The sequence below is a fragment of the Rhipicephalus microplus genome, chromosome 7, assembly GCF_043290135.1.
Source record: "Rhipicephalus microplus isolate Deutch F79 chromosome 7, USDA_Rmic, whole genome shotgun sequence".
Taxonomy (NCBI): Eukaryota; Metazoa; Arthropoda; class Arachnida; order Ixodida; family Ixodidae; genus Rhipicephalus; species Rhipicephalus microplus.
In genome coordinates this window covers 19,607,474-19,633,651 of record NC_134706.1, presented here as the reverse complement: position 1 = coordinate 19,633,651, position 26,178 = coordinate 19,607,474, and the positions used below count along the sequence as shown (strand labels likewise).

Sequence of the window (26,178 nt, the reverse complement as noted above, 5' to 3'; positions counted from 1 at the left end):
TTCTACAAAAAAAATTAAAAAATTAATTTGAAAATGTGTTTATAGCATACGAATCATTGCAAGCACATTTACAATAAAAAAGAGCAATAGTAGTGGAGACACCGGCGTTCCATAGGGGAACATACATACAAACTATCGTACATGAATAGCCTCATCAATGGCTACATATATAACACTTTATGCATACATATATGAGAAACTAAATGTGTAAGTATATTCTAAGCTTCAAGCTGTACAGTAATTGAACTAAACATGCCCTCCAATGAATATAATCAGGTGAGTACTTGCGGAATTATAAATACTTTGATTACTCATTAATTTATTCTCATGCATGAATGAATTATAAGTGGTTGCTCCAAATTACTAGGAACAATGTACACTAGGTTTGCTTCGCGTAACGGAGTTACTCATTTTTTTAATCGGGTTTTATGATAGTTGGGACAACCTGTATATTTTCCCGAGAATAACACCTTTATACTCTCAGCAGTTTGTGTCAACGTAGTGGTAATAATCCATGTGCAAAAGAATAACATAGGTAAAAAATACTCACACCTAGGCAGAAGTTCTATTGCGAAGACGTCCCTCGTCGTGGTGACAAACTCTGGAGAAGTGAGCTGGGATTTCAACTCGGGGTTTGCAGGAATGGAGTCATGTAGCGACTGGTTGTGGCCTGCCTCTAGGATATCTTGTTCGGTCCGGAGACTCAATATTCAATGCCTGTGGAGCTTCTGGGGTAGCTAAACAATTTAACTCGCGAATGTACGTCTCATTGACCACTCTCGTTCGGTTGACTGACCCTCGTTTCTCGCTTCTCTGGATCGACCCATAACCCCTAACATTGTAGTTTTATAACACCAAGACCACGCCTCCAAGGGCATGTACCAATAGGAATCCCTCCTTCCTGGGCTGTTGCACGGAAGCGAAAAGAGGACTATGGCGGCACCCTGTGAGAGGGCCTACTAAGTAACACACACAGGGCAACTGATTGGCTGCATCAACGATAACCAAATGTTTGTTCACAATCACGTGATCCACTCTCACTTATGAACTCTCCGGTATTCATCAAAACAAAAGCAGACACAATTGACCATTTGCGGAAATCAGCAAGCTGGCTTTCCTGCAAAGTTGTTTTCCAACCAAAAGGTCTCGTTCGCAAACTGCTTTTCTCACTCATTGTGCTTTTGCCTTCCCCCACTCCCTTCTTTACGAACGACAGGTGCCTCGCCCTCCATGCGATGTGAGGGTTCGTTAGAGGTGGGACAACCACACAGTAATTGTTGGGGGAAAAAGTCGTTTTGTCGCACTCGCGTGCCTTCACTAGAATAGGAGTGGTAAAAGCACAGTGGGCGAGAAAAGCAGACTGGGCACGATAGTTTTCTTTTTTTTTCCTTTTTGGTTAGAAAACAACCTTGCAGGAAAGCCGCCTTGCAGATTTCTGCAAATGGTCAATTTCTCGCGCCCTTACTCTGTCGGTGTTGAAGCGGTGTCGTCACGAAGGGCACTGCGCCGTGCTCCCTATAGGGCTGCAGAAATTACGTGCCTTTTCCTTTTCTTTCTAATCACACATTCATGTGATTGCTCTCGGCGAGTTAGAAAGCGGCATCATATACTTCACCACACGTGCAAATGGCCGCTGCTTCGCCGCGGCTTTAGCTATTGCCGCGATGGAGGGGGTTGCAGACTTTATACCTTAAAGCGACATCTCGCCACGAAAGCAAGATTGCATTTAATTGATCCCGCAGTTTTCTTTTGGGCGCAAAAAGAGGGGGGGGAGATAAATCGGCGCAATCCCTCCCCCCCACCTTTTTCAGAATACTTGAACTTCGCAGGTATGCACGTGCTCATAGTTACGCTCCCTTCGCGGGCGATGCAGCTGGGGAACTTCCCCGAGAGTCTGAGGCAACATAAAAACGACATGTGCAAGTTTCAGTGAAAAAGGAATACACTCGCTGAGCTGCCTGAGCACAGCGTGGTGAACGACAACCGCATCGAATTTGACAATTCCCGCGTGGTCTACTTAGAGGTCGATTACTATAAGCAGCTTTTTGTGGAATCCTGGCCCATCGAGGAGACAGCCGGTAACTTCAACCGGCCTACAGGTGCGCTGCCGATCGACAGTCTGCCTCAGCGGAATTTCGCAGACTCGCGATCCAACATTAGGTGCGAGTACATGGCAGGAAGAAGGGCCTTAAAGAGAATGCGAGATGCAAAACTTCGAATTTTTCTTGTAGCGCAAAAAAGTTTTTTTACTTGGTACTTTGATTGGCATACCCCAGTTTCAACTAAAGCCCACTAATACCTCTGTCACACGAGCACTACGGCTAACCACGGTTACAGGTATGCTAGCTACACGGCAGACATGTCCGCAGTTTGTCTCCTAACCATTGTTATCGTAGACGGGTGATTCCATGAGAGATCGACACGGATCTGAAAATTAGTATTTTCGATTTGATTGAATATTTTATATTTTATGCCCATCTCACCAAGCAGCCCGAAAAGGAACCTTGTTTTCTTTTTAAGCGCCTATATAACTTTAGGAGGCAAAAAATATAGAACATATTCAACACGGAGGGACTAGTTTCACAACTCGTCGTTCTCGAAAGTTCATGAAGATGTAACAGACAAATATTACCGTTACAAAGAAGAAATTTCGAGCATGAATTTCGTGTATGTAGAAATTTACTGAATAACAATAAAGTAACATTCTATGAAACTTGTAAAATGAAGCAAAGTACTTTCGCAAAATGTCTCACTATGCGACATTTTATGATAGTTGCTACATAACAGTTGCTACAAAGTTGATAAGACCCATCAACTCTGTCTTGAAAACAAATTTTGCTTCTTTCTCTATGCAACGGCAGCTGCGTTTCTGGTTATTGAGTTCCTCATGGTGGTGAAAACTATTTGTGCGAAGGTCAAAAAGTAAAAAAAAAATATTTTCAAAAATTTTATATGTAGCGTTGTGGGCGGCCTTCACGCTCCTGAGCGAGCAAGGCTGATTAATTTACTACTACTACACAATTTGCGCATCTACTTTGCTAGAAGAAGCACGCTGTTAGAATGGGCCTTTTCCGCGTAGATAGTCTGCCCATGCACGCTGGCGTCGGTGAGGCACGCGCCATGATTTTTGGTGGCCAACACGGGACGACAGGTGTGGACCAAGGAACATCTGGTGTTACAAACGTGCAAAATCCCCCCCCCCCCCCCCATTAAAAGCGCTAATGTAGGCTTCCGCGATTGCCTACTGGCGCGCGGCGGGCCATTTCGGAGGCCAAGGGCCACCAGTTCTGATTTCGATGAGCTACGCCCGCGTTTTTGTATAGTATTTTTCTTTTTTTATTCAAACTTCCGGAAGTCCCTTACCCGTCATTGTTCTCTTCCAGTCCACACTGCAAAAATCTTGACGGCACGGGCGCTTCCCAGGCCCAAGTTTCTCGTACCTAAGCTTTCGCGCTATTTGTGCATCCCAAGGAATGCAGGGTGAGTACAAAACAAAGCAACCAGCTAGACACCGCGCCCTCGGGTCTGGTATGGGGGTTAAACTGGTCGGAGTGTTCTGCCGTTTCGCTCCGTTCGCTGTTCCATTGATGGAGGTCATCCTTGTGCGGCCGCATTCTTTCAGGGAAGTTCTTGGTTTCTCCAACGTACGAAGCGGGGCAGTCGGCACATGCTGTCGGGTACACTACGCTCTGCGCTTTTTTCGCAGGTGCGTGTTCTTTGGGCCAAAGGATGAACCTGCCCATGGCGGTGGATGGCATGTGGGAAACGTTGACCCCCGCCCTTCTATTGCTTTGCTGGCGCCCGCGATGCAGGGAATCAACAAACGTCGCCGTCGTGTCACGCTTTCTCCGTCTTTCCTCCAGAGAACTCTGCGAATAAACGCCTTTGTTTAGCCTTTGGTGCCGAGGTCACGGATTATATTCGCCCTTCCTTCCGCCGCTGCGTGGACGATTAGTCGTTGGACGATCGGCTATTTCGTTGGAGTTTTCTGTTCTTACTCAAAAAAGGTGCATTCGAACTTTTTTATTTTATTTTGTTTACGTACGTGGTTGGTTTCAGGGAAGCTTTCAGTAAGTGGTTTGGGAGGCTGGTGGGGTTCGCTGAAACTCATCTAACCCAGTGCTGCGGAGCACAAAACAAAGCTTAGCCGAGGGTCATGGGAAGGCACGGAGGTAGCGCAGCAAAATGAAAATAGAGGATCCTTTTCCCGATGCAAAAGCCATTGCGGCAACCCTTTCCTTCACCACCATCCCCACTTCCAGTCGTACATTACAACCTCGCCCCTCCCCCCTTCCAGGCGGTTTTACGGAAAAAAACATTGACAACCTTTCCAGGGGGCGCCAACCCGAGGACTCGGCTTGGCGCCCCCTCCCTAGTGGCGCCCGGGGCACTTGTACCCCCTTGCCCCCCCCTAGTTACGCCACTGTTTGCTACCCTGCGCATGGGGAAGGGATGGGGGAGATGAAAGAGAGCTTACATTTATTCTTAGGTTCTAAACGACTACAGGCGCTGAAATGGCGGCGGAGGAGAATGAGTACATAGACCAACCTTTGACATAGACTAGAAGACAAAATACCGTTACAGCAAAAACACTTGTAGTACTTGTTTGCACAACGCAGGAGACAGCAGTCACTTCTGTTGTTCCTCCAGATACCTGTCCCATATCAGGACGTTTCATCTTTTTTGTTCACTGCATACTGTATTCCACAGACCAAGCAGCACGGACGAAGAAAGAGAATATAGTGAAAAAAAAAAGTATGGTTGATCCCCCGTCTTAGAAATTGGTTAAACACGAAGTTAAAAGCATCCTTACAGATTTAGTGAACTATTTATTGCGCATTAATATACGAGAGCTTGCGCTATGTTTATTGGTCGGTTGGTCGGTCGGTTCTCGACCACTCCGTTAGCCTCCCAACTGAGAATGAAGACCCGCCGCTTTCCTGAAGTGTATACGGAGCTTAAATTGAAGAAAACCTTCGAAATTGAATTTTCTTTTCACCTGTTTCAAGTGTGAATACACTTTATAAGCGACCCCAAACCATCCACCGCCGTCGGCGGCGTCCGCAGTCTTCTCTCTATCTTTAAAAGAAAGAGGACTTGGCGGGCCGCAGCGCGACGCTCTACCGAATAAGCCACGGACGCGACGCTAATATCGGTGTCAGTAACGCGCCTTATACCCCCTCCCCCTTCGCTCGCTCCTCCGCTCTCCTCGCTCGCTGCAGCTGCACGCGCACCCCTCTCTCTCGCGTGCCCGCCTTCTCTCTCAGTCTCCCGTCGAGAGCAGGTCGTGAGGGGGAGTAAAGTTAAAATCCGTCGGCATTCGCCAGTGAGTTAGTGTAAACTCCCCCGTGTGATCAAATTGCGATTCCCAGGAACCATTACACCATAAAGGCACTTTAGTGTGATTAATAAATATAATAGTGCGAATTAATAAATACCCCTCATAGCATCACCCCGTGCATTCGCACTTAACCATGTTCACCCTCGGGGAAACGCTTGGGAGTTTTTTTTTTTTAGAGAAGTGTTAATCCTGGGGGTTGCCTTCCACAACAATTAAGTTGTCGGATTCTCCGAAGACTTCTAATTTGATCTCACCACCCGCCTCGTCCTAACATTATTCTCCCATGATTCGATGATCCCTCGCTTCTTTTTTGTTGTTTAATAGAAATATGAAAGTTGCCCAGGTGTCCAACCTTTCCACAACGCTGGTTATCACTTGTTTTTTTAAAGAGATTTAAGGGTCACGAATCGTTCTTCCCGTAATTTAAATAGTATTTTTGTCTCTTTAAAACTTTATAAACGTCTTCAAATGCTTGCCCGAATAGATCAGTCTTTATTCAAGAACTGCAAGCTTTCCGGATCGTATACTGTGCGCGGCTATACTAATTAGAAAACCCCGCCGCTAATTCCTCTCTATTAATCATCTGACTGGCGACGGGATATCTCTCGAAGCACGTGCGATTAAGCCTTCTTAATTCCGAGGGTCATCGTCACATGCGGGTAAATCCACTGCGGTTGAGCGGAGCAGATTTTGTGGTAGAATGCCACGACGAAATGAAAGATTAGCGCGCTGTGTGTGAAGTTATATATATATATATATATATATATATATATATATATATATATATATATATATATATATATATATATATATATATATATATATATATATATATATATATATATATATATATATATATATATATATATATATATATATGCGTGCGTGTGTGTGTGCGTGTTCATAAGGGCGGTGCTACGAAATATAGTTTTCTAACGCCATTTGTGCATCGTAACGAATAAAAAATGGGTCGTTAGAAGTGCCAGAAGAGATTTTGTGTCGAGGTGATGGCGACGACGATTAATATTGTTTTAATAATCATAATCACAATGATAACAATGATGAAAAGGAATAATAACAACTGGAGTTTAATGTCCCACAATCGCGGTATGACTATACGAGAGTCGCCGCAGTGGAGCGTTTCGGACATTTCAACCATATAGTGTTTTTTTGTTGTTTTTTTAACGTGGGCTGACATCGCACGAAACCTGGGCCTCTAACATTTCAATTCCGCCGGTGTGTGACCATCGCAACCGGGAGCGAACCTGCGACCTTCTGGTCTGTAGCCGTGCACCGTCGACACTGTTACACCGTGGCGGACTGATGAATAAAAGTGACAATCCCTTCATGCAATTCCAAAAAGAGCACAGAAGAACACGAAAGCTTAAAGAGATCCGTTGCCCGTGGAACACGGGGGTTGCCACTGGAACAATTTAACCGGCCATCAATCAAAGCCAGAACAAAAGGCTGTAACGAACAAAAGACAAGGCTGTTAACCAGAACAATACAAAAGAGCAACGATTTACGGCCCGGTGTCCGCTGCTTCGCCTCATCATTAGCTCAGCATTCACTTCGGGGATCTGTTTTCTTGTCTGCTATCTTCGCGGGAGAATAGATTTCTTCTTCTCTCCCCTCCCCCTTAATATCCCTTCCCTTTCTGTTTGATTTCATCGACTACTCGCAGACCGCGAACGAGTTAGGCTGGCCAAGCTGCGCACACGTACACTATGCACGTGCCTTATGGAATGAAACCAGCACAAAAAAACAGACGACAGAAAGTGCAATGGCGGAAAAACCCTCGCCACCGACGAATCGCGCCGAGCTCCCGCGTAAGAAATTCAACGCCACCGTTTCGTTTGCCCGTGCAATTGTGCAAGTGCGGCGCACTGGAAAGCAGGAGCCGAACAACAAGGGCCGAACAGTCGCGCGCAGAATCACTTCGACGTTCGCCGTTGCGATACCTGTATACCACGGGTCGTCCCCGAAATACTTATCTAAGCGGGCGATCGCTCTACAACGACGTTTCGCCCATACCACTACGATATCGTGGCCCCCATTGAGGAAGAGGACAGGTCAACGAGGGAAAAGGGAAAAAAAACTGTACATACCGTACACATGCTCGTGTAATGACATCACCCATGTAAAAGCCCCTACGAAGCCTTGTTAATGAATGACCCCTCCAAAAATATATTTAAAATTACCCGTTTATTAGTTTGCACTTTTAAAAGGGCACTAAAGTGAAACGTTAAGTCAGTTTGTTCCGACAAATGATTCTTTCACAGCTATGGGTCGTTAATTTCGCCTTCACGAGTTAACTGTTACAAGAAAAAAAAAACTAAGAAGGTCAACGTCTTGCGTTCGAATTTCGCGCTGAAATTTCGGCACGTGGTTGGTCACTGTAACGTCACAAAACACGAGGTATTTTCGTGTGTTCTTGCCGCCTTCGTTCAATGAAGTTTTCTGAAACTAGTTATGTTACATAATGTTGCTGCGCAGAAAAAAAAAACGGACGGAAACGTGGACGGAGAGAAAAGGACAGACAAACGCTGACTATCAAATGAAGCTTTATTGCAAGACCGAGGCAATATATAAAGGATAGGATAAAAACAAGCATAGTTATGCTTGTTTTTAACAAGCAAGCAAGCAACAAGCAAAAACAAGTAAGTTATAGGCTTTGAGCATCTCAGACCACAAGGTAATATATATATATATATATATATATATATATATATATATATATATATATATATATATATATATATATATATATATATATATATATAAGGGAAAAAGTGGTGTATATTTAAGGGCTCGTTTTCGCGTGTTTTGACACAATATTACTGAGATCTAACAGACACTTATACCAAGGAAAGTGAAGCGGAAGTTAAGTTATTAGACCGAATCGTACTTTAATGATGAAAAAAGGAAAGTGGGCAACAAGATAACTTGCCGTGGGCAGGAACCGAACCTGCGACCTTCGAATAACGCGTTCGATGCTCTGCCACTGAGCTACCACGGCGGCTATCCTCCCAGCCACTTTATTGGGCATATATGTGAATTTAAACGTGGGAGTGTCAGTCAGCGCCACCAGTAGCCATGGCAGCGAGTGTGGCACACTCTTTATGAGCCTGTGTGGCGTCACGTAGCAAGTGAATTTATTGCCAGCTGGCAGCTGACCAATAGTCCCTCGTATACAACCTAAAGGCACCAAGTCTGTTAGTACGAGGCCCTCGTGATGAATCAGGGAAATAAGTGTATACTTAAGGGCTCGTTTTTTCGTATTTTGGCACAATATAATAATGAGATCTAACAAACAAATATGCCAAGTATAGTATAGGGGAAGCTATTAGACCGAATTGTAATGTTATTGTGAAGAAAGAAAAGTGGGTATATATATATATATATATATATATATATATATATATATATATATATATGGCGGCGAAAAGGATTGAGGCCTGTGTGCTTAGATACTTTAAAGAACCACAGGCTGTCAAAATGCGCTAAAATTTTGCTACCTTGCTTGCGAACGCAAAAAGAAACTCGCATATAGCACAGCAGTGGCGTAGCCGGAGGGTAGTACACCGGGTCCATTCCCCCCCCCCCCTTCAGAATTTTTTAGCCATAATATAAAAAGCACGAAACAACATTCGACCACACGTACACATGGGGCCCCCACTTCAAGTCAAAGTGGTGCCACCCACTAACTTCTCACCCCCGAAAAAAAAAAACTACCAAACCTGGGCGACCCAGCACGCCCGTGGGGTGGCGTCGAGGCAAGCCCTTGACGACCCCGCATGGGAGGCCCGGCCACCTAAACCTGCTGGTTTCTTATAGTAAAGTTTATTCCTCCTCCTGCGTAGGCCCCTGTAGTACAGAATATGGTGTAACGTTGGGTGTCATATGGTCCCCTTAAACAGCTCCGAAGTTAAAGATATGCCCACCTCGTTGGAGCTGCGGTTATGCGATGCTCGGCTGCTGAACCGGAGGTCGCGGGTCCGACCTCGGCCCTGCGGCCGCTTCTAGTTGTAGCAGGAATGATGAAGGCTTGTTCGGTATTACGCTATGTCACCGCGTCGAAGAACTCCAGGTGGTCAAAATTTTCACAGCCCTTCACTGCGAAGTCATCATCATCATCATCATCATCAGCCTGAGTACGTCCACTGCAGGACAAAGGCCTTTTTCGTGTTCCGCCAGTCAACTCGGTCATGTGCTTGCTGCTGCCAATTTACGCCCGCAAACTTCTTAATCTCATCTGTCCACCTAACCTTCTGTCTCCCCCTAACCCGCTTGCCTTCTCTGGGAATGCAGTTAGTTACCCTTAATGACCAGTGGCTATCCCGTCTACGCGCTACATGCCCGGCCCATGTCCATTTCTTCTTCTTGATTTCAACTATGATATCTTTAACCCCCCTTTGTCCCCTAATGCTCTCTGCTCTTTTCTTGTCTCTTAAGGATACACCTACCATTTTTCTTTCCATTGCTCGCTGCGCCTGCGTTGTCCTCAATTTAAGCTGAACTCTCTCTGTAAGTCTCCAGGTTTCTGCTCCAGGCGCTGCGACGTATCTTACAATATTATCGTGTTTTAGGTACGTGAAACTCCAGGTAACAAAGGAAAAATTCAGGTTGTCGAAAACACGCGGCCACTACACGAGTATACCCGGTATCGAGTTGCCCTCGCCAGCACCGTGCTCTTCGGGTAAGGGCCAGGAAAACGAGTGGCTCGTGTGTGTACCACGGACGATCCCCTTTGCGCAATGACGTATGTGTGCCGTGTACGCTATGACACGTGCGTATACGTATACGTCGGCGACCCGAACTCCTTTTGTGTGTTGCATCGCACCTTGCCCAAGACGTCAGGCACGCGAGCGGCGTGTATGATGTGTCGCTGTGGGCGCAAGCCAGCGGAGTCGCGGTTGAGGCAATGCGCTTATGTATCACCATCATCTGCTCCGGCCGCCGAGATGTGTCACGTGATGTACTGTATATACGGCGATTACAAACGGGGCGGGCGTGTATGGGTTTCGCGCGGAGGAAGGACGTTCCAATGCGCTTACGTATCACCATCATCTGCTCCGGCCGCCGAGATGTGTCACGTGATGTACTGTATATACGGCGATTACAAACGGGGCGGGCGTGTATGGGTTTCGCGCGGAGGCAGGACGTTCCGACAATTCGTGTTTTGATCTCCTGAATGGATGGATGGATGGATATGGCTGTACCCTTTAGATCGGGCGGTGGCTAGCGCCACCAAGCCTTAATACCTAATGAACCAAAAACTATATTTATTTTTTTTCCTTAAAAAGTGAGTTTGAGGATTCGTACTTTGCAGTGAAGAGTTTAATTTTCACTCGTGCCTTGACTTTAGCCACCAATCAGATAACCTCCTTCTAGTTAAGTCTACCCGCTTAAAGCTTATTTTGCCCTCCCGGTCCCTAAACCCCAGTGCTATGAAAGACTCTGCGCCATCATCCTGAACTATAGGGTGAAGCCCTTTACAGAACATTATCGAGTGTTCGGCAGTTTCTTCTTCCTCTCCACACGCACTGCATACTGTGTCTACCCCTTCGTATTTGGCCCGATATGTCTTGGTTCGCAATACTCCCGTCCTGGCCTCAAACAGTAGAGAACTGCCCCGAGTATTATCATAGATCCTTTCCTTGGCAATTTCCTGCTTAAAAGTTCGATAGATCTCTAGTGCGGACTTCTTAGTCATGCCCATTCTCCACATATCAGTCTCCGTTTCCTTCACTTTCTTCTTAACCGATAGTTCTTTTTGGTTTGGGCACCTGCTGTTTCCTTGTTTGGCCATCTCCTTGTTCAGGTAAAACGGCGCCCCGCCGCGGCGGTCTATGGTACTCGGCTGCTGACCTGCACGTCGCGGAATCGAACCCCGGCTGCGGCGGCGGCTGCATTTTCGATGGAGGCGGAAATGTTGTAGGCCCGTGTGCTCAGATTTGGGTGCACGTTGAAGAACCCCACAGGTGGTCTCAATTTCCGGAGCCCTCCACTACGGCGTCTCTCATAATCGTATGGTGGTTTTGGGACGTTAAACCCCACGCATCAATCAATCAAATCAGGTAAAACGGCGCGCGAGGGATATTTGTCGTGTCGGTGTTGCAGAACCCAGCTTATCTTGAGGTGGGCGCCTCAACCAGGTGGTTGAGGTGCCCAAATTGAAGGTTGAAACCTCCGAACATTTTCAAGTTTGCTTGCATACGCGCACACTATTTAACTACACGCACAAAATGAAATATTTTACACCTTCGATTTGAGGTCAGCTGTGCCTAATGCTTTTTCCGCATTCTATAGTGAATATTCATTTAAGTTAACTTATTTTCTTGGGTTCCTCGAAGTTCACTTAAGCAAGAGTTCACTGTGTATACCCTGCATATAACGTCCACACATAGGCACGCTTTTCTTCGTTTTTTTTTTACCGCGCTTTGAGTTTATTCGGCAAACCACCTCTCAGGTCAATTTAACTTCGATGTGTGACCGCAGTGGGACGTCTGCACTCACCTATGTTAGGCTGCGACCGATAGCGCCACATGAAGACCGATAAACGGAGAATGATAGCGGCGCACTCAACCGAACAAGTGGACATGCGAAACTCGTAATCTCGGTTGTGTTTGTTTTTTTCTTTCCTGAGCAACCTCTCATGTTATATCTTCACAGTACACTCAGTAGATTTGCAGTGAAACTTCGCTCGGACGAACCTCGTGGTAACCGAGAACCGTGCTTGCTTGAGCTCGTTGGTTACACGTCGCGAGGCCGTATCTAGCTAGCTATAATTGGACAGACAGACAGACAGACAGACAGACAGACAGACAGACAGACAGACAGACAGACAGACAGACAGACAGACAGACAGACAGACAGACAGACAGACAGACAGACAGACAGACAGATAGATAGATAGATAGATAGATAGATAGATAGATAGATAGATAGATAGATAGATACAGATGACACACCACTGAACGAGCAGCTGAACGTTTATTGGCATACTTACAGCAGTTGATATCGAGTGGCATCGCGCGCCGATTCCTAGATTGTTTATTTGCGCACGTGTAAAAATTAAAAAAATAGAGGAAGCAAGCCAGAAATAGAAATAGAAAGAAAAAGAAAATATGAAGAAAATAATTATAAAATAGAAATAAACACAGAAAAGACAGAAAAAATGAAAGATACAACGCTATGAAAGAAAGAGGGGAAAGAAAGCGAAAGCCGAAGAGAAAAAAAGAAGGGTGCCCAGCCCCGCACCTCCTTTGAGTTTGGCACTAGAGAAGGTGCCTCAATGTTTTTTTTTTTTTCCGTTAGTTGCGTAGTGATGCTTCACAGTCCACCTTCGTCGACGGCCACGACTTCTGAAATTACGCGCGTTAGCTTGTGATTGCTTCTTGCCAAAATCATCAATGGTCTTTCGGTTTGACCGTGTGTTGATTGTTCCATTATCTCGCGGCCAAAGATACAGATAACAAACTGGCAGATAGTTGCCTGAATGACGGCACAAAAGAGCATGCGGCGTCGTTGGAAAGAATTGCCCCTGCGATGACATATCACCTTCCACAGTCACCACTGTCACTGCGCAATGTCAACCTGCACGACGTCAAGGTTTTAGCAAGATGCAACGACAAGCTAACGCGCAAAAGATTTAGCAGTCACGGCCATCGACTATAGTGGACAATCACGCTTGAGAACAGTTTCCGTACTACTAACGGGAAAAAAAAGCATTCATGCTGTCAAATAAACAGCTTATCATCATGGACGGGCACGCATATGTGCGCACAGCTGCCAAACAGGATGCGTGCGCCTGTCAACGGTGATAACTGGACACTATACCACCGCGAAAGCTTAAAATTTAATTGCCGCTGTTCCTGTTGCACTTACGCTGATAGTTCGTGCAACGCCTCCTCTAGGGAGACGCCTGCCGCATGAGGAGAAAAAAAAAAAAAAACAGCTGCCACATCCTTTTCCTTCTTCATTTTGAAATTGTTCTCGGTCACTAGCGTCACCTGTGGCGGACGGTGCAACAACGCAACACTTTGCACAGCCTCCGAAACAGTGGTGCACAATCGCAGGTCTCGAACAACTCTCGACTGACGCGCGCCTATGGGCCGCAGATGAAAAAAATTGCCCGCAGCTTCCCTCGGGGGAATACTGAGAAGGATGCGGAGCATGTAATTGGTTAACGGGGTGTTAAAGTGCGACTTACTTGGGTCGATGGCTAAATTGGTTAACGTGGTTGTGAAATGGGGTGTTAAATGAGTGAACACGTACACACGTATGCGAAAGGGCGGCGCTGGTCGAAGGGACGTCGATCATTGTGTTTGTGGATTCGTTGGAATTCATTTCACCGCGACCTTGGACGTCGACGCGCCGTACAAAGCAGCCGACGAGCGGAAACTGAGCGAGCGAGCGCCGACTTTGAGTATATATACAGCGCGACGGCGCATGCACTGTCAGCTGTCGAATGTTCGAGAAGGGGGAGAAGCGCAACGGCGCATGCGCGCGCGTCAGCTGCCGATGTTCTTGAAGCGCGACGGCGCATGCGCGCGCGTCAGCTGCCGATGTTCTCGAAGCGTGACGGCGCATGCGCGCTACATTATACAGCTAGCGAATGTTCGTGAAGAGGAGAAGCGCACGCGGTGTGTAGAGGAGGAAGGGTGCACAGATGGTGGAGGAGTGAAGCGCGCGCGGTGTGTAGAGGAGGAAGGGATGCACAGATGGTGGAAGAAGGAGGAGGAAGCTTGCGGACGGCGCCGCACTACAAGCCTCGAGTATTAGATGCTCCGCATCTAAAACGCTTAGCTGGTACTGCCCGTCACCGTGGTAATAGTGTCGGTCGCGAGCGCCACCGCGCGGAGCTTGTTTAAAACTGAAGGCAGGCCAACTCCGCTGGGAGCGCGAGCCATTCCTCGGGCATATTTCTAGAGGAGGCGTTGGTTCGTAGTTATGCTATGATTTGCCCTCTCCCATCCTTCTCACGTCCCGTTCCCACCCTCTTGATATCCTGTACTATACGCGTCAAATGAAACCCGAGCAGCGGCAAGCTTTCGCGGTGGTATAGAGCGCGCCGTCCACTTATAACTATGGACAGGCACGCTTGTACTGTGTGCAGAAGTGTCCAACAGGGTGCGCGCGCCTGCCAATGGTGACAAATGAACGGCGCGCACTATACCATCGCGAAGGCTTGCCGCTGTTCGGGTTTCATTTGAGGCGGATATTACATGGAGCACATCTCTTTTCCTACTTCTTACTATACTACACATCATGTCAATACTATGATTATACTCTATCCCGTCCTCCTCACCCTCTATTCGCTTCCCTCCCATGCTGTACTATACGTACGACTATGCTATGCTAGGACACAACACCTACCAACCTACACTAACCTAACCTAATAAATGCTTACACTAAAAGTGACCAGGCTGGCTGCGAATTACACTGTGGAACGCATATGAAAAGGCTTAAGATCCAATACATGCACGACCTCTGTCCCGCGGCAGTGTTGGTCAGGTCAGGCTAGGATCTGCTCGGCACAGACCCGCTTTCTGAGGCGAATACGTACCAAATTTTCGCGAACACTACTAAGCATAGCGAGGGTCAGCTTAAGCACCCACTTCTGCTAAAAGAAAAAAAAATCAAAACCAATGAGACACACCGTCAGGCGTAGTTCCTAGAAATTCCGCTGTAACAATTTATTTATACCTAATGTATATTACAGAGCTGCCACGAACGTTGGCGCAAGAATGGTGTACGACCATGACTTGCAAAAAAAGCACGTGTGGCGTGATGCGGCTGTAGCTGCACGGCGGCGCGAGGTCACCGGTCACGTGGTGCGTCCCCGAAAGAAACGAAAAAAAAAAATATATCGGGAAGGTGGCGCCGCGGGCGGCAGTATACAGCAACAGCAGACAGCGGCGGGTGGTGGTGGCGTGCCAAATCAGGCGGACTGCACTATGCTCCAATAGTGGTGCTCCGCCCAGATCCTCTCAAAGTTGCATGGCTCGAAGTCTGCAAGACCAAAGAGTAAGGACGTCCGTCATTCGGTTTATAATAAGGGACGTAAGTAGGCTCATAGGAGCACTAAAGAGCAAAAACGCTTTTGTCGCGTATTAGTAAAGTACAATTTCACAATCCCGATAACAGCGCCACGATCTCGACACAACACTTGCTGCCGTATTCTAGAACGTCCCTTCACACAACGCTTCACCTTCACTTGAGAAAGACGATGCGAGCGCCGTCTCTAGGCACGGCAAGTCACTGCATATCAGCGATCATCTGCTGCGATTCTTGAGCCGAGCTGTGGCGCGAAGCTCAACTTTGTCAAGCCAAGGGTGAAAGTCGAGGCGAGGAGCGTTTGTGAATACGGGGGTTAGTAAATGAGAAAACACGCGAAAAGAAACTGCGGGCAGAGACGCTGTATTGTGAGTGCCGCGTCATCACTGCGACGTCATCATTTTTTGAAGGTGTCTACTGGGTAATACGTATTTTTCTAGTCGATAAAATTGAAGTACATCGTAATCTGCTGGTGCCAAGATTACGGCACGATATTTAAAAATGATACTTCAACACTTATTTTATCCGCTAATAATGAACTTGCGACAGTAAAACTTATCACGTTTCGAGTTCTCAGAGTGCAGTTTATGAGTCTAAAACAACTCATTGTTTCTCTTTAGTCTTACTAAAGACTGAGCTTACTAAAGTCTTAAGTTTTTTTTTTTTTTCGTCGTGGAAATCGGGTGCGCGTTACAATCGAGGGCCCGGTAGAATCGAGTAAATACGGTAATTCACATTGCATTTGTAAATAGCTTGTGTTTAAACACAAGCTATCTGTTGTAACACAAGTTGGACCATAACGGATTACAAGCCAGCTCTGCAAAGCTCGAAAGACGGCACACAGGCACGACATTGATGTGCCTGTTTGTGTCATTCCCGTTAGCACTCTTTTGAACTTAGCAGTGCTGACTTCATCATTCGTTTCTAAACAATCCTTGCCGCGTATGACAATGATTTGGCTGAGCTGTTCGTAGCAGTGTCTGCAATCCCTAGTACATGTTTACCCACCGCACCTGAGGAATGGTTCATGTCACCTCCAAATGTGAGACATTTATTTGGTTGGCTACACTCTGACAGATGAAAATCATAGTTGCATAACCCATACACATTTTAAATCGTGCAATTCTTTTTCGGAGCGCATCAAAGCAATTACTTTCAGGAATGACATGAGCCAGGACACTCTCACAGCTGCTGGCAAACAAGGAGTGCTCTTTACATAAAAGAACCTTTGCACAACAGCACCTCCACTTACGTCAAACACGCTAGTCAGTTGTTGGGAATGCTACGTCAGAGACAAACTATGATGAATGGACAATGATGCACGCCACAATACGCCAATCCATCATGCGGATGGCACGAAGCACGTGAACGAAGTGCCCTTTTCTTACCAGCCTTGGTTGAGAAGCAGCTTAAAAGTTTTTAGGCTCAAAACAGGGCAGCATAGACAACATTTTTAAGGGTCATACTTTCATTCTCCTTCAATGACATCAGGTAAAGTATACAGATTCTAGTAAGACACTGTAGAGATATCTGTGACATGGTATGAACAGTTGTGACACTGTGTTGATATGCAGATGTGACACTGCACGTAATTGTGACATTGCACAGACATGCAGTTGCACAGATAGTAATGGCTGCCTCTGTGTGTGCAAGCTATGGATTTACGAAAGGCATTTGAAGATGAAATGTCAAAGATCTGAAACAATATTTCAGGCTAACACCTGTCTACATGAGGTTTACAGTTTCTGATGTAATGTTACTTATAAGATATTTAATTAAATAGTGTATCCAGACAAGCAATATGGAGGATATTTCATTGCCCCAAAGCTATTAATTGGCAAACCTGTGCCTCGGCAAGCAGTCGTGCATAAACGCAAACGGGACAGCACACAAACAGACAAGGTGTGAACAGGAGATGATAGACTGCGGTTTTTCAGAGCACATTAACCTGACCTTCTCAAAACCTGGCTGACCTAGATCCTACAATGAAAGCACAGACGCTGTGAACATCACGTGAGAAGCAGCGGCCTTGGAGACTAACCAGCCGAAAAAGAAATAAAGGAATGTGCGGGTCTTACCAGGTGTTCGAGACGGCTGCACTTTCTTGTAGACGACCTGTGGAGCTGCAAAAAGAGACGAGCACGTGCATTAGGGAAAACCCCGACAGCACACGAGGCGCTAACAGCTGCTAAACCGTAGCAGCAGCTGCTCTTGTGTCACGAAATGTAGGAACAGAGTGCCAGGTGCTTACAGGAGTTTTGTGCCTGCTGTGTTGTTGCATGCTCGTACTCTCGACGAACCATGTTCCACGCTGAAGAAATAAAAAAGAAAAAAAAAAGGATGTCACAGTCAGTCACAGATTGTATCCGCTAGCAAAACGGAGCGCAATGCGGAACGTGTGCATTAAGAGAGCATTTTGTGGTCAAGCCTTATTTAATGAAGGGCGTTCATATATCATTTTCCGTCTGTACCTGCCTGTCAAGGGACGCACCGCAACCGTCACGCAATACATGTGTCGCTGACACGCTCATCTCTCTCCTACTTGCAACAAAATGCTTCTAAAAGCTCTCTTGCCATTTTGTCACGACTCTTGGTGGCACTTTACATAAGTGTCGAAGCCTTTTGAGTCCAGATAAAATACACGGAAGTGTTTAAGGGACATATCAATGGTTTAGTGCGAGAGTGAAGAGTCCTTTCTTTGTACTTATCCATAAACAGCTTATCATTACAGTGTTCCTTTGTGAGTAGGTAAAGGCCCAAACATATGAACCCTCCTTACAATTAACACTTGTTGACTTTGCAGCGTTCGTGCTCTCCCCCTCTCTCAGTCTGTGAACCAGTTCATGATTCTTATCGTCGCCTTGCCCGAACAAACTAGGCATCAGTCATACCAAGTGATAATTAAAGTTCTAGGTACTGGCATTTTCACTGGATGTACCTGTTTCTTCGCTTTATAATGACTGAATCTACCACAGTAGTGGTTGCCTACTCTGCATGTCCAAAGCCCTGCAGAGATGGGTCTATTCAACTAAAAATAATGTTAAAGTCATTTGTGGCCCCGATTGGGCCTGATATAGAATGCCTCTCTTGAATTACACAACAAAGCAACGATACTAAGAAAGTTCTTGTTTTACTCGAGCACTCCACATGAAATGAAGAGGCCCATGACACTTACCGAATACCACTGATAAGCTGTGAAGCACAACTTATCAGCTCTGCCCCATTTCACGGAAGTTTTACTTTGTTTGATTTCACGCAGACTTTTTTTTTGTCCCATTTGATTAACAGCTTTATTAGACATATCAGATTTGTGTTCTTTTTTTTGTGAGTTTCTGTATATTTTTCATGCATTTTGTAACTGTCTAGTGTAGTACAGTAGACTCTCAGTAAACGAAAATCTGTTAAATGGACCTACTGCTTAAACGGAACTATTGCCTTTGCAGTGCTTGGTCTCAGGCTTGCATTCTGCACCTATGTTCACCTCTCAGTCAACTGGACACCTGTCAAATGGAACATAATTTCCCGGTCCCTTCAGGTTCCATTTACTGAGAGTTTACTGTATTATGAATTTTTAAGTCTTTTTCATGACGCACTACTCTTTTGCTTCGTTAGTGTAGGTTTCTAATTCAAGATGCCTCGTAGCTTTGCATCTCCCTTATGTCCTGTATTACCTTTACCTTTTAACAGAAAATATAAAGTGAGACAAAAGTTCGTCACAAATATTGCCTGGTTAGAAATGCTGTTTGAAAAGTACATATATGTGGTTTTGTATAGTATTTAAATTTTTACACAGTATTTTTGCTTGTAAAAAGCATTTTTTGAGAATTTCGTCCACACACATTCATTTACCTAAAAAATGCGTTTGAGGGTCTTAAAAAAGCCGGAGTAGCCGCTAATCGGGTGGTCATGGGACAGTCGCAGGACCAAGTTGCAGAGATGGTTTGGTAGCCAAGGTACTTTCCTGTTCCCTCGGTGCTGTACTTATTGTGTTTTCAGCATTTATATGAAGGTCCCATGCTAGCGAGATTATGGTTGAGGCCTGCGATGCACGCATCATGAATGTCCCGACTGCAATCGAAAGTGGCACCGCGTGGATCAAGCTTGATTTCAATTGGAAGTAGTTCTGTACAGATCCAGCCCGATCAGAGTTGAAGGTGACCACGTGACAAGACCACATGGTTACCTTCAGTCGGAATATCAGTTATGTCACATGCATTTATTAAGACTCATGTTCATATCGACGAAAAATCTTTGAACACAGGGTTACGGTGACAACGTTTCGACAACTCATATTCAAAGCGGCAGTATAAAAATGAGGTGATAAACTGAACTAATGCGGCAATTTATGCGCAAATAAGGTCACTCAATATCATTGAAGAACAAGGCAAACTCTTTGTGTTGCAGTGTTACAGGCTCTTGCTGCCAAGTCATTGCCTTGAAGAAAAAGATTACTTGTCAGAACGTTGACTTAAGTGAAATTCCCTATTTGAGGATTTTTCGTTTCTTCAAGCTCCCATCTTTCCCCGAAGTTCCTATTAGAACACACATTCTGAATGTCATCGGCTACCGTTGTCACAAGGACGCTTCTGATCGCAGCGGGGCCCGATTTGGCAATCGCGATTGGCTCCTTTACGCACGCTGCAGGCTTACATACATTTAATAAATAAAACGGAAGCCGATCACAGTAGAGAAAAGTCCCGATTGGACATGACCACAGTCAACAGTGCACCGTGTGACACCAGAATAATAATAAAATGGTCAACTGAAGTACAGTGTACTAGAACAAGGAGAGTGCTCGAAACAGTCGCATCACCAATGCACGGAAAAGGACGCAAAAAGAGTGCAAAGCCGCTCATGGCGCTGAAATCAGTAGCCTTAGGAGTTGCACACGGCTCCCCCAAAGTGGTGCAGAGGCGCAATGCCTGCTTCTCACTTAGAAGACCCTGGTTAAAGTTGCGGCTGCAGATGGCGAGTCTTTATTTTTACTATACTTTTACTGTTACAGTTGTACTGGATTTCTTTTTATTTATTTAAGCTAGCCTGAGGTGCATCGCATACTCACAAAAAGTAATGCAACATGTGAAGTAAAATACGAGACACTTGACACCGAGCGTAAACATTTGCAGCGCCACCACAGAGGATTCAACATGAACATAAAATGTGCAATAAGCACACAAGCCAATGGTGTTCTATTACACTGTCGGAAAAAGCATTCCATTGCTAAACACGACACTCCGTTTTCTTAGTATTCAAGCCTTCACTGTTTCCTGCTGATCAAATGTCGACTACAAGTTTTTCTTTTGCGGTGAGCCAGCGGCTGAGAATCGAGAGAAGCATAAAAAACACACGCAAGCAGAATCTCTTATTTGTCGAACACTCGGAGGCATACCTTTTTTTTTGTTTAATGTCTTTTTCGCAATGGCACTGCAAATTATTACGCTCACTGCCAAATTCCTTGTATTGTACTTTACATTTCATGTTATTGTTGTGTATTACACTACATAGACACTGCAGGTAATAAAAAACAATAAGATCAAGAAAAGGAATTACAGTAAAAGTGTAACAACACTATAAACAGCTACAACTCAAGCCCAGGTCTTTCAAGTGGGAAGCGGTAATTCAACCTCTGCATCACTTTGGCAGCGCCGCGCGCAACTTTTGAACGACGCAATGCAGTACACTATAACATAAGTCACGCTGCAGATGGAAGTGAGAATAAGGTCACTCACAATCACCAAGGTACTGGGCTAGCTCCTCGTGCTGCGGCGTTACGGGCTCCTGTTGCCGATGAGACGACGGCGAGTGAAGCCGCCGGCTGTTTGTCTGATAGAAAACTGGTCGTGGTCCCCTACAACAAACAGTGGGCAAGCGTCGACATTTCTAACACGAGCATAGAGTAAGAAAGGTTTTGATTATTAATATTGTTATAATTTAGACCGAGCCAGTTAGACCTGAACTGGCCACAAAATGTGTATAACAGATAATCGGTTACAATATATTTACGGCACTGTTTAAAAGGTGGACAGAAAAAAAAGCAGAGTGTGATGTTGAACAAGTTGGCGCATAGCTTAACAAAGTATGTGTGGCACAATGAAGACAATGACGAAAAACCAAGGACAGGATACTGCTTCCTTGTCTTATTTGCGCCACAAATATTTGGTGAAAGATAGAAGATGTGATAGACCATGCTTTGTCAGTCGTGTCTTCTCTTCTGTCCACATTTTTTTCTGCACTGTCAATATTTAGGCATGAACAACCAACAACTGAACAAATCACACTCCTAAGAACAACTGGTGATTAGCTAGATAAATAGAATGATAGCCAAGGGACTGAAAATGCAGTCAAGAATGGTCGCAAGTTAGATGAACAATGAAATGGAGTTCAAAGATGTAAAATGGAATCTCCTCATACAAAATAGGTACATTGGAGAATATTTGGGGAGTAGTCAGTCCTGCAACTGCCAGTCAAGATAAAATAGGCTGCTAAAGATGACATTTTACCAGTAAATGTTTATGCTTAAGAGAAGTTTAGAAAAGATTCTTTGTTTAAAAGGGTGCATGAAATTGATATATAGAGGAGTTATAACTGGTCTGCGATTCCAAAGACATTGCTTACGGTTTTTCATGCAAATTTGGTATTGAAGAGAAGCTTTTAGGCTAGGAAAGCCCTTGCGGGTTCCTCGGCCTCCTTTACGACTATTTAGGCAAGATAATGTACGGTGTGTGACAGCTTAGTACAAGTTAATACCATTGCATAGCTGTAGATGGCAGGCATTGGCAGCTCACTTTTTTTTTTACAACTCCTAGCAGGAAGTGACGTTCAAAGCTTTGTTTGAAGTTACATGTCCAGGAATTTCAGTGGCATTAGAACCTGTGCAGTTGTTCATATCAAGTGATTATAACATGTTGTCCTTAAGCTGCATATGACCTTCCATTATCTATACCTACACCTACACTTGGGGCATCGTTCAATGCCACTGGAACCCGTCACCTTTCGTGGGACGAGTTGTACCTTGCTGCTTTTCCCGATGTTGGTGAAGGTCAGTCTTTAGCTCAGCACAGCCTATAATTTAGTACGTTTTTCTTCTCTTTCTATTTATGATTATCAAGGTCATATCATGGTTATTACAGAGAGTTAGATATACTGCTTTGGTTGCAAGCAGGTCATACCTATCATGAATGTTACACCTTCAAACAGGTCATACCAATCTTGAATGCTACATTTTCAAACAGGTCATACCAATTCAGAATGTTACATCTTTAAACAGGTCATACCTATCCTGTACATTACATCTTCATACAGGTCATACCTATCCTGTACATTACATCTTCAAGCAGGTCATACCAATCCTGAATGTTACATCTTCAAACAGGTCACGCCAATCCTGAATGTTACATCTTCAAACAGGTCACATCAATTCTGAATGTTACATATTCAAGCAGGTCACATCAATTCTGACTGTTACAGTTTCATACAGGTCATACCTATCCACAACATTACATCTTCATGCAGGTCATACCTATCCAGAACCTTACATCTTCAAGCAGGTCATACCTATCCAGAACCTGAATGCTGAATGTTACATGTTCAAGCAGATCATACCAATCCCGAATGTTACATCTTCAAACAGGTCCTACCAATCATGGAAGTTTCAATTTTTACACGAAATTTTTCTCTATACGAGCTTAATGTGTACCGATCTACAACCGACGTGTCCCAGTTCGTACAGGACATTGAAAACTGTCTGCACACCATTCTTACTTTTCTTTACTTTTTTTTTATTCCAGGCAGTGGCAACGTGTCCTTATTGGTACGCGACGCTGCAAACTGTCGGCACACCATTCTTTTATTCCGGAGAGCAGGTATTCGTCGCCGCGAACGGGTTAAAAGACCACGCAGTGAAAACGGGACTGGCGCCGTTCCAATTCCTGCCCTGCGAGAACACGTTGCACGGCGGCCGCCTAAAAAAGCCCCGCCATCCTAAAGTACGTTACCAACGGGACTGCGGCATGCTTGAACCCGCGTGCCATGCGCTCCACCGTTTGATACAAGCGCCGTAAATTCGGAGCGCCCGGCTATCCGACGAGCCGTGAGCAAGAGAGCAGCCATTCGTCGACGTCTTTGACCGTGTTCGCGATGCGCAAAGACTTCGCTGAACGATCGGGCATGTACTTTTTATGCGATAAGAATGCATCGGTGGTCCCGTCTTTTTTGACGACTTGCAGGAGGGAAATCCGTTTAGATCGCTATCGAAGGGAAACGTCTCACACGATTCGTCAGATCTAGCCCGCTCTCGCAAGGTCGAGCTTCGTACCGAAATGCGCTTGCCTTACGATTGGACACACTTGCGAATACACAACTGTGCTTCATTTTGACCGCAACATGCAACTTCCACGCACAATCGCGTCGGAAACGGGAGTCAATCGATCACAACACCGGATCGAAACTTCGCGAACCGATTTCCCCCACGAACAGGTCGCCAAGAAGTCCGCGAACTTCGGAGAGATCGGCGCGACTATCGCGGTCACACGGGAGCGATTTAAACAGCCGAGAACTTTGGAAAAGACATACCTGATTTCTTGGGCATCGCCGTTATGGTGAAATCCGTTCGTTGTGGTCGCTTTACGGTGGTTGGCGGCCGTTTCTGTATTGGCCAATTTCGGCGGAGCCCCTGGGAGTGAGAAAAAAAAAAAAAAACACACGGCACATGTTAGCAACGAACAAAACGAAGAGGGCAGAGGGATTATCCCGCGGATCTGGCGTACTGATCCGCGGATTAAACACGGGCGGCCTGTGTGAACGACCCCACCGAGGGCGATTCCACGTGGGGTCACGGATACCGCTTTATTTTTTTTATCGCTCCGGTCACCCGTGCGTACGCCCGCACGTGAGGGGCAACTCTCGATTTTTCCAGTGCGACGCTTCCGCAAGTTTTCTTTTTAATCCTACCAAACACTTGGATCGAAGGACTTACCTATTATTCGTGACTTGGAGAAGACGTGGTGAGGTGCTTTGGAGACAGTATACATTGGGGTCAAATCGGAGATGTATTTTATAAAAAAATTTAAAAACTCGGTAAATTCGTCGCCACCACCTATCCTCACGGCACGGTCTCTCCGTGCGGCAACCCAGCTGTTTACCGTGCGGCCGCAGTTAAATAAAAAAAAAAAGACAAAACACTTCGTCAACGGTTAAGTGGCGTCATCTATCGAGCGTTTGTACAGATAAACGCATGACTTTTAAGAGGCTGACATCAGATTTATCCGGATTCACGGTCATTTCTTCCATAAACGATGCGTTCCTTCGATGACGATGTGCCAGTGGAGAGACACGTGGCGATAATCGGATGCCCCGATAGCGGCTTTTCGGTTTTCAAGCACGATTTTGCTTTTTCCTGAACTGCGTCATATTTGCGTCAGTGGCGACGTCATCATAAAAACTGGAATAGCGCGCATTTTCATTGGTTGCGACTGGTTTTGACGTCAAGCACATTCGTTTGGATGGTCTTTTCCTGTTGTTCTTAGGCGGGCACTTTGAGAACATTGATGCAGCGAAGCATGCTTGAACGTGTCGGTGTAAATGCGACGAAATTTCAAGTGATTAACTGCGTCGGGAAATGAATAGTTGTTTGTTTATTACGGCGAAATCTCCCAAATGGCTTTAATTTAAAAAAAGAAATAAGATCGATAACATGCGTTTTCTTCTCTTTAGCATGGGTACCGGTCATGGCGCCAAGTATAGTTAAATATCGATTAATATCACTTTTACCTGGTGTTGATAAGAACGAAACCCGTTGTAAAAATTATGATATCTACTGCAGCGTTTTAGATGTGCGAACGGTTCTTCAGATAGGGATGGGAGGGGGCGGAGGAATTGTCGTTGCAGCACCACCATTCTTATGACGTCAACGTATGGGGCTGACTTTGTACCCTCCTCTCCGAGTCGCAGTGTCCTCTCCCTGTCTTCGCAATGCGACGGGCTGACTTTTCACTCGCTCTTAGTTGACTGGAGTGGTGGGGGAGGGGACGGCCGCCTCTCCTGAGCCCACCTGTGCGCGCGCTTTTGCATTTGATATCACGTGGTGAAGCGATTTGACAAGAAGTTTCTGTGAATCTCCGGGTGTATCGGATCTACCGCACCTGTGCCAGACTTACCGTATTTAATCGTGTAATAGGCGCACTTTTTTTTTTTCTTAAAGTACAGCTCCAAGTTTGGGGTGCGCCTATTACCCGGGGTGAAATTTCTGAAAATTTCATTTCTGACTACAGCATAGACCGTTGGTAACGTAGAAGTCACCAAAGTCACAAATATTCGCAGTACAGCTGAAACAACTTTCTTCATAGGCTACATTAGCGCAAAACGTGTTGAGCATGTGGTCTCGCGTGTCCCACAATAGAAGCATGCGATGCGGTGCACATCAAATTTCCAACGTTAATTCGGTACAAAACCGCAACTTTGATCACCTGCAACTGCCACCGAAAAGAAACCAATACTGATTAGGCTTAGCCTATGAATTTAATTATGACATGAAATATCTCACCGAAATTTCTTAGCTTCACACCTGCTCAGAGCTGTCGGAGTAAACTGAGTTTCAAAGATTGATGTCAGAACCCCTGTAACAATGAACCCGCAGCCCCAAAATCGACAAACGCAAGCTTTTCAAGAACACCTTACCTGATTGAAAATATCTGACATTCTTCTTTGCAAAATGGTTGATTGGGTGAGTTGGTGATTCATGATGGTTTTAAATACGAGTGCGACACGTAGACAGAGAC

At 45.5% G+C, this 26,178-nt stretch overlaps 1 protein-coding gene across 1 annotated transcript; it reads right to left on the bottom strand.

Annotated features, from left to right (window-relative positions):
• Positions 1 to 15,017: 15,017 nt before the first annotated feature.
• On the bottom strand, positions 15,018 to 24,656 carry LOC119179949 (uncharacterized). The gene is made up of 6 exons (XM_037431077.2): positions 24,378 to 24,656; positions 23,975 to 24,074; positions 21,133 to 21,251; positions 17,655 to 17,714; positions 17,482 to 17,526; positions 15,018 to 15,358 (listed from the first exon to the last, which is right to left on the bottom strand). Exons 1-6 carry the CDS (start codon positions 24,430 to 24,432, stop codon positions 15,288 to 15,290), a joined length of 450 nt encoding a protein of 149 aa, XP_037286974.2. The 5' UTR covers positions 24,433 to 24,656; the 3' UTR covers positions 15,018 to 15,287.
• Positions 24,657 to 26,178: the final 1,522 nt, after the last annotated feature.

Coding starts and splice junctions, on each gene's coding strand:
- LOC119179949 (XM_037431077.2), bottom strand. CDS start 24,432: ATGTATACTGTCTCCAAAGCACCTCACCACGTCTTCTCCAAGTCACGA. Junction 17,715..21,132: donor AGCCCAGTACCTTGGTGATT/GTGAGTGACCTT, acceptor TTATTTCTTCAG/CGTGGAACATGGTTCGTCGA. Junction 17,527..17,654: donor ACAGCAGGCACAAAACTCCT/GTAAGCACCTGG, acceptor CTCTTTTTGCAG/CTCCACAGGTCGTCTACAAG.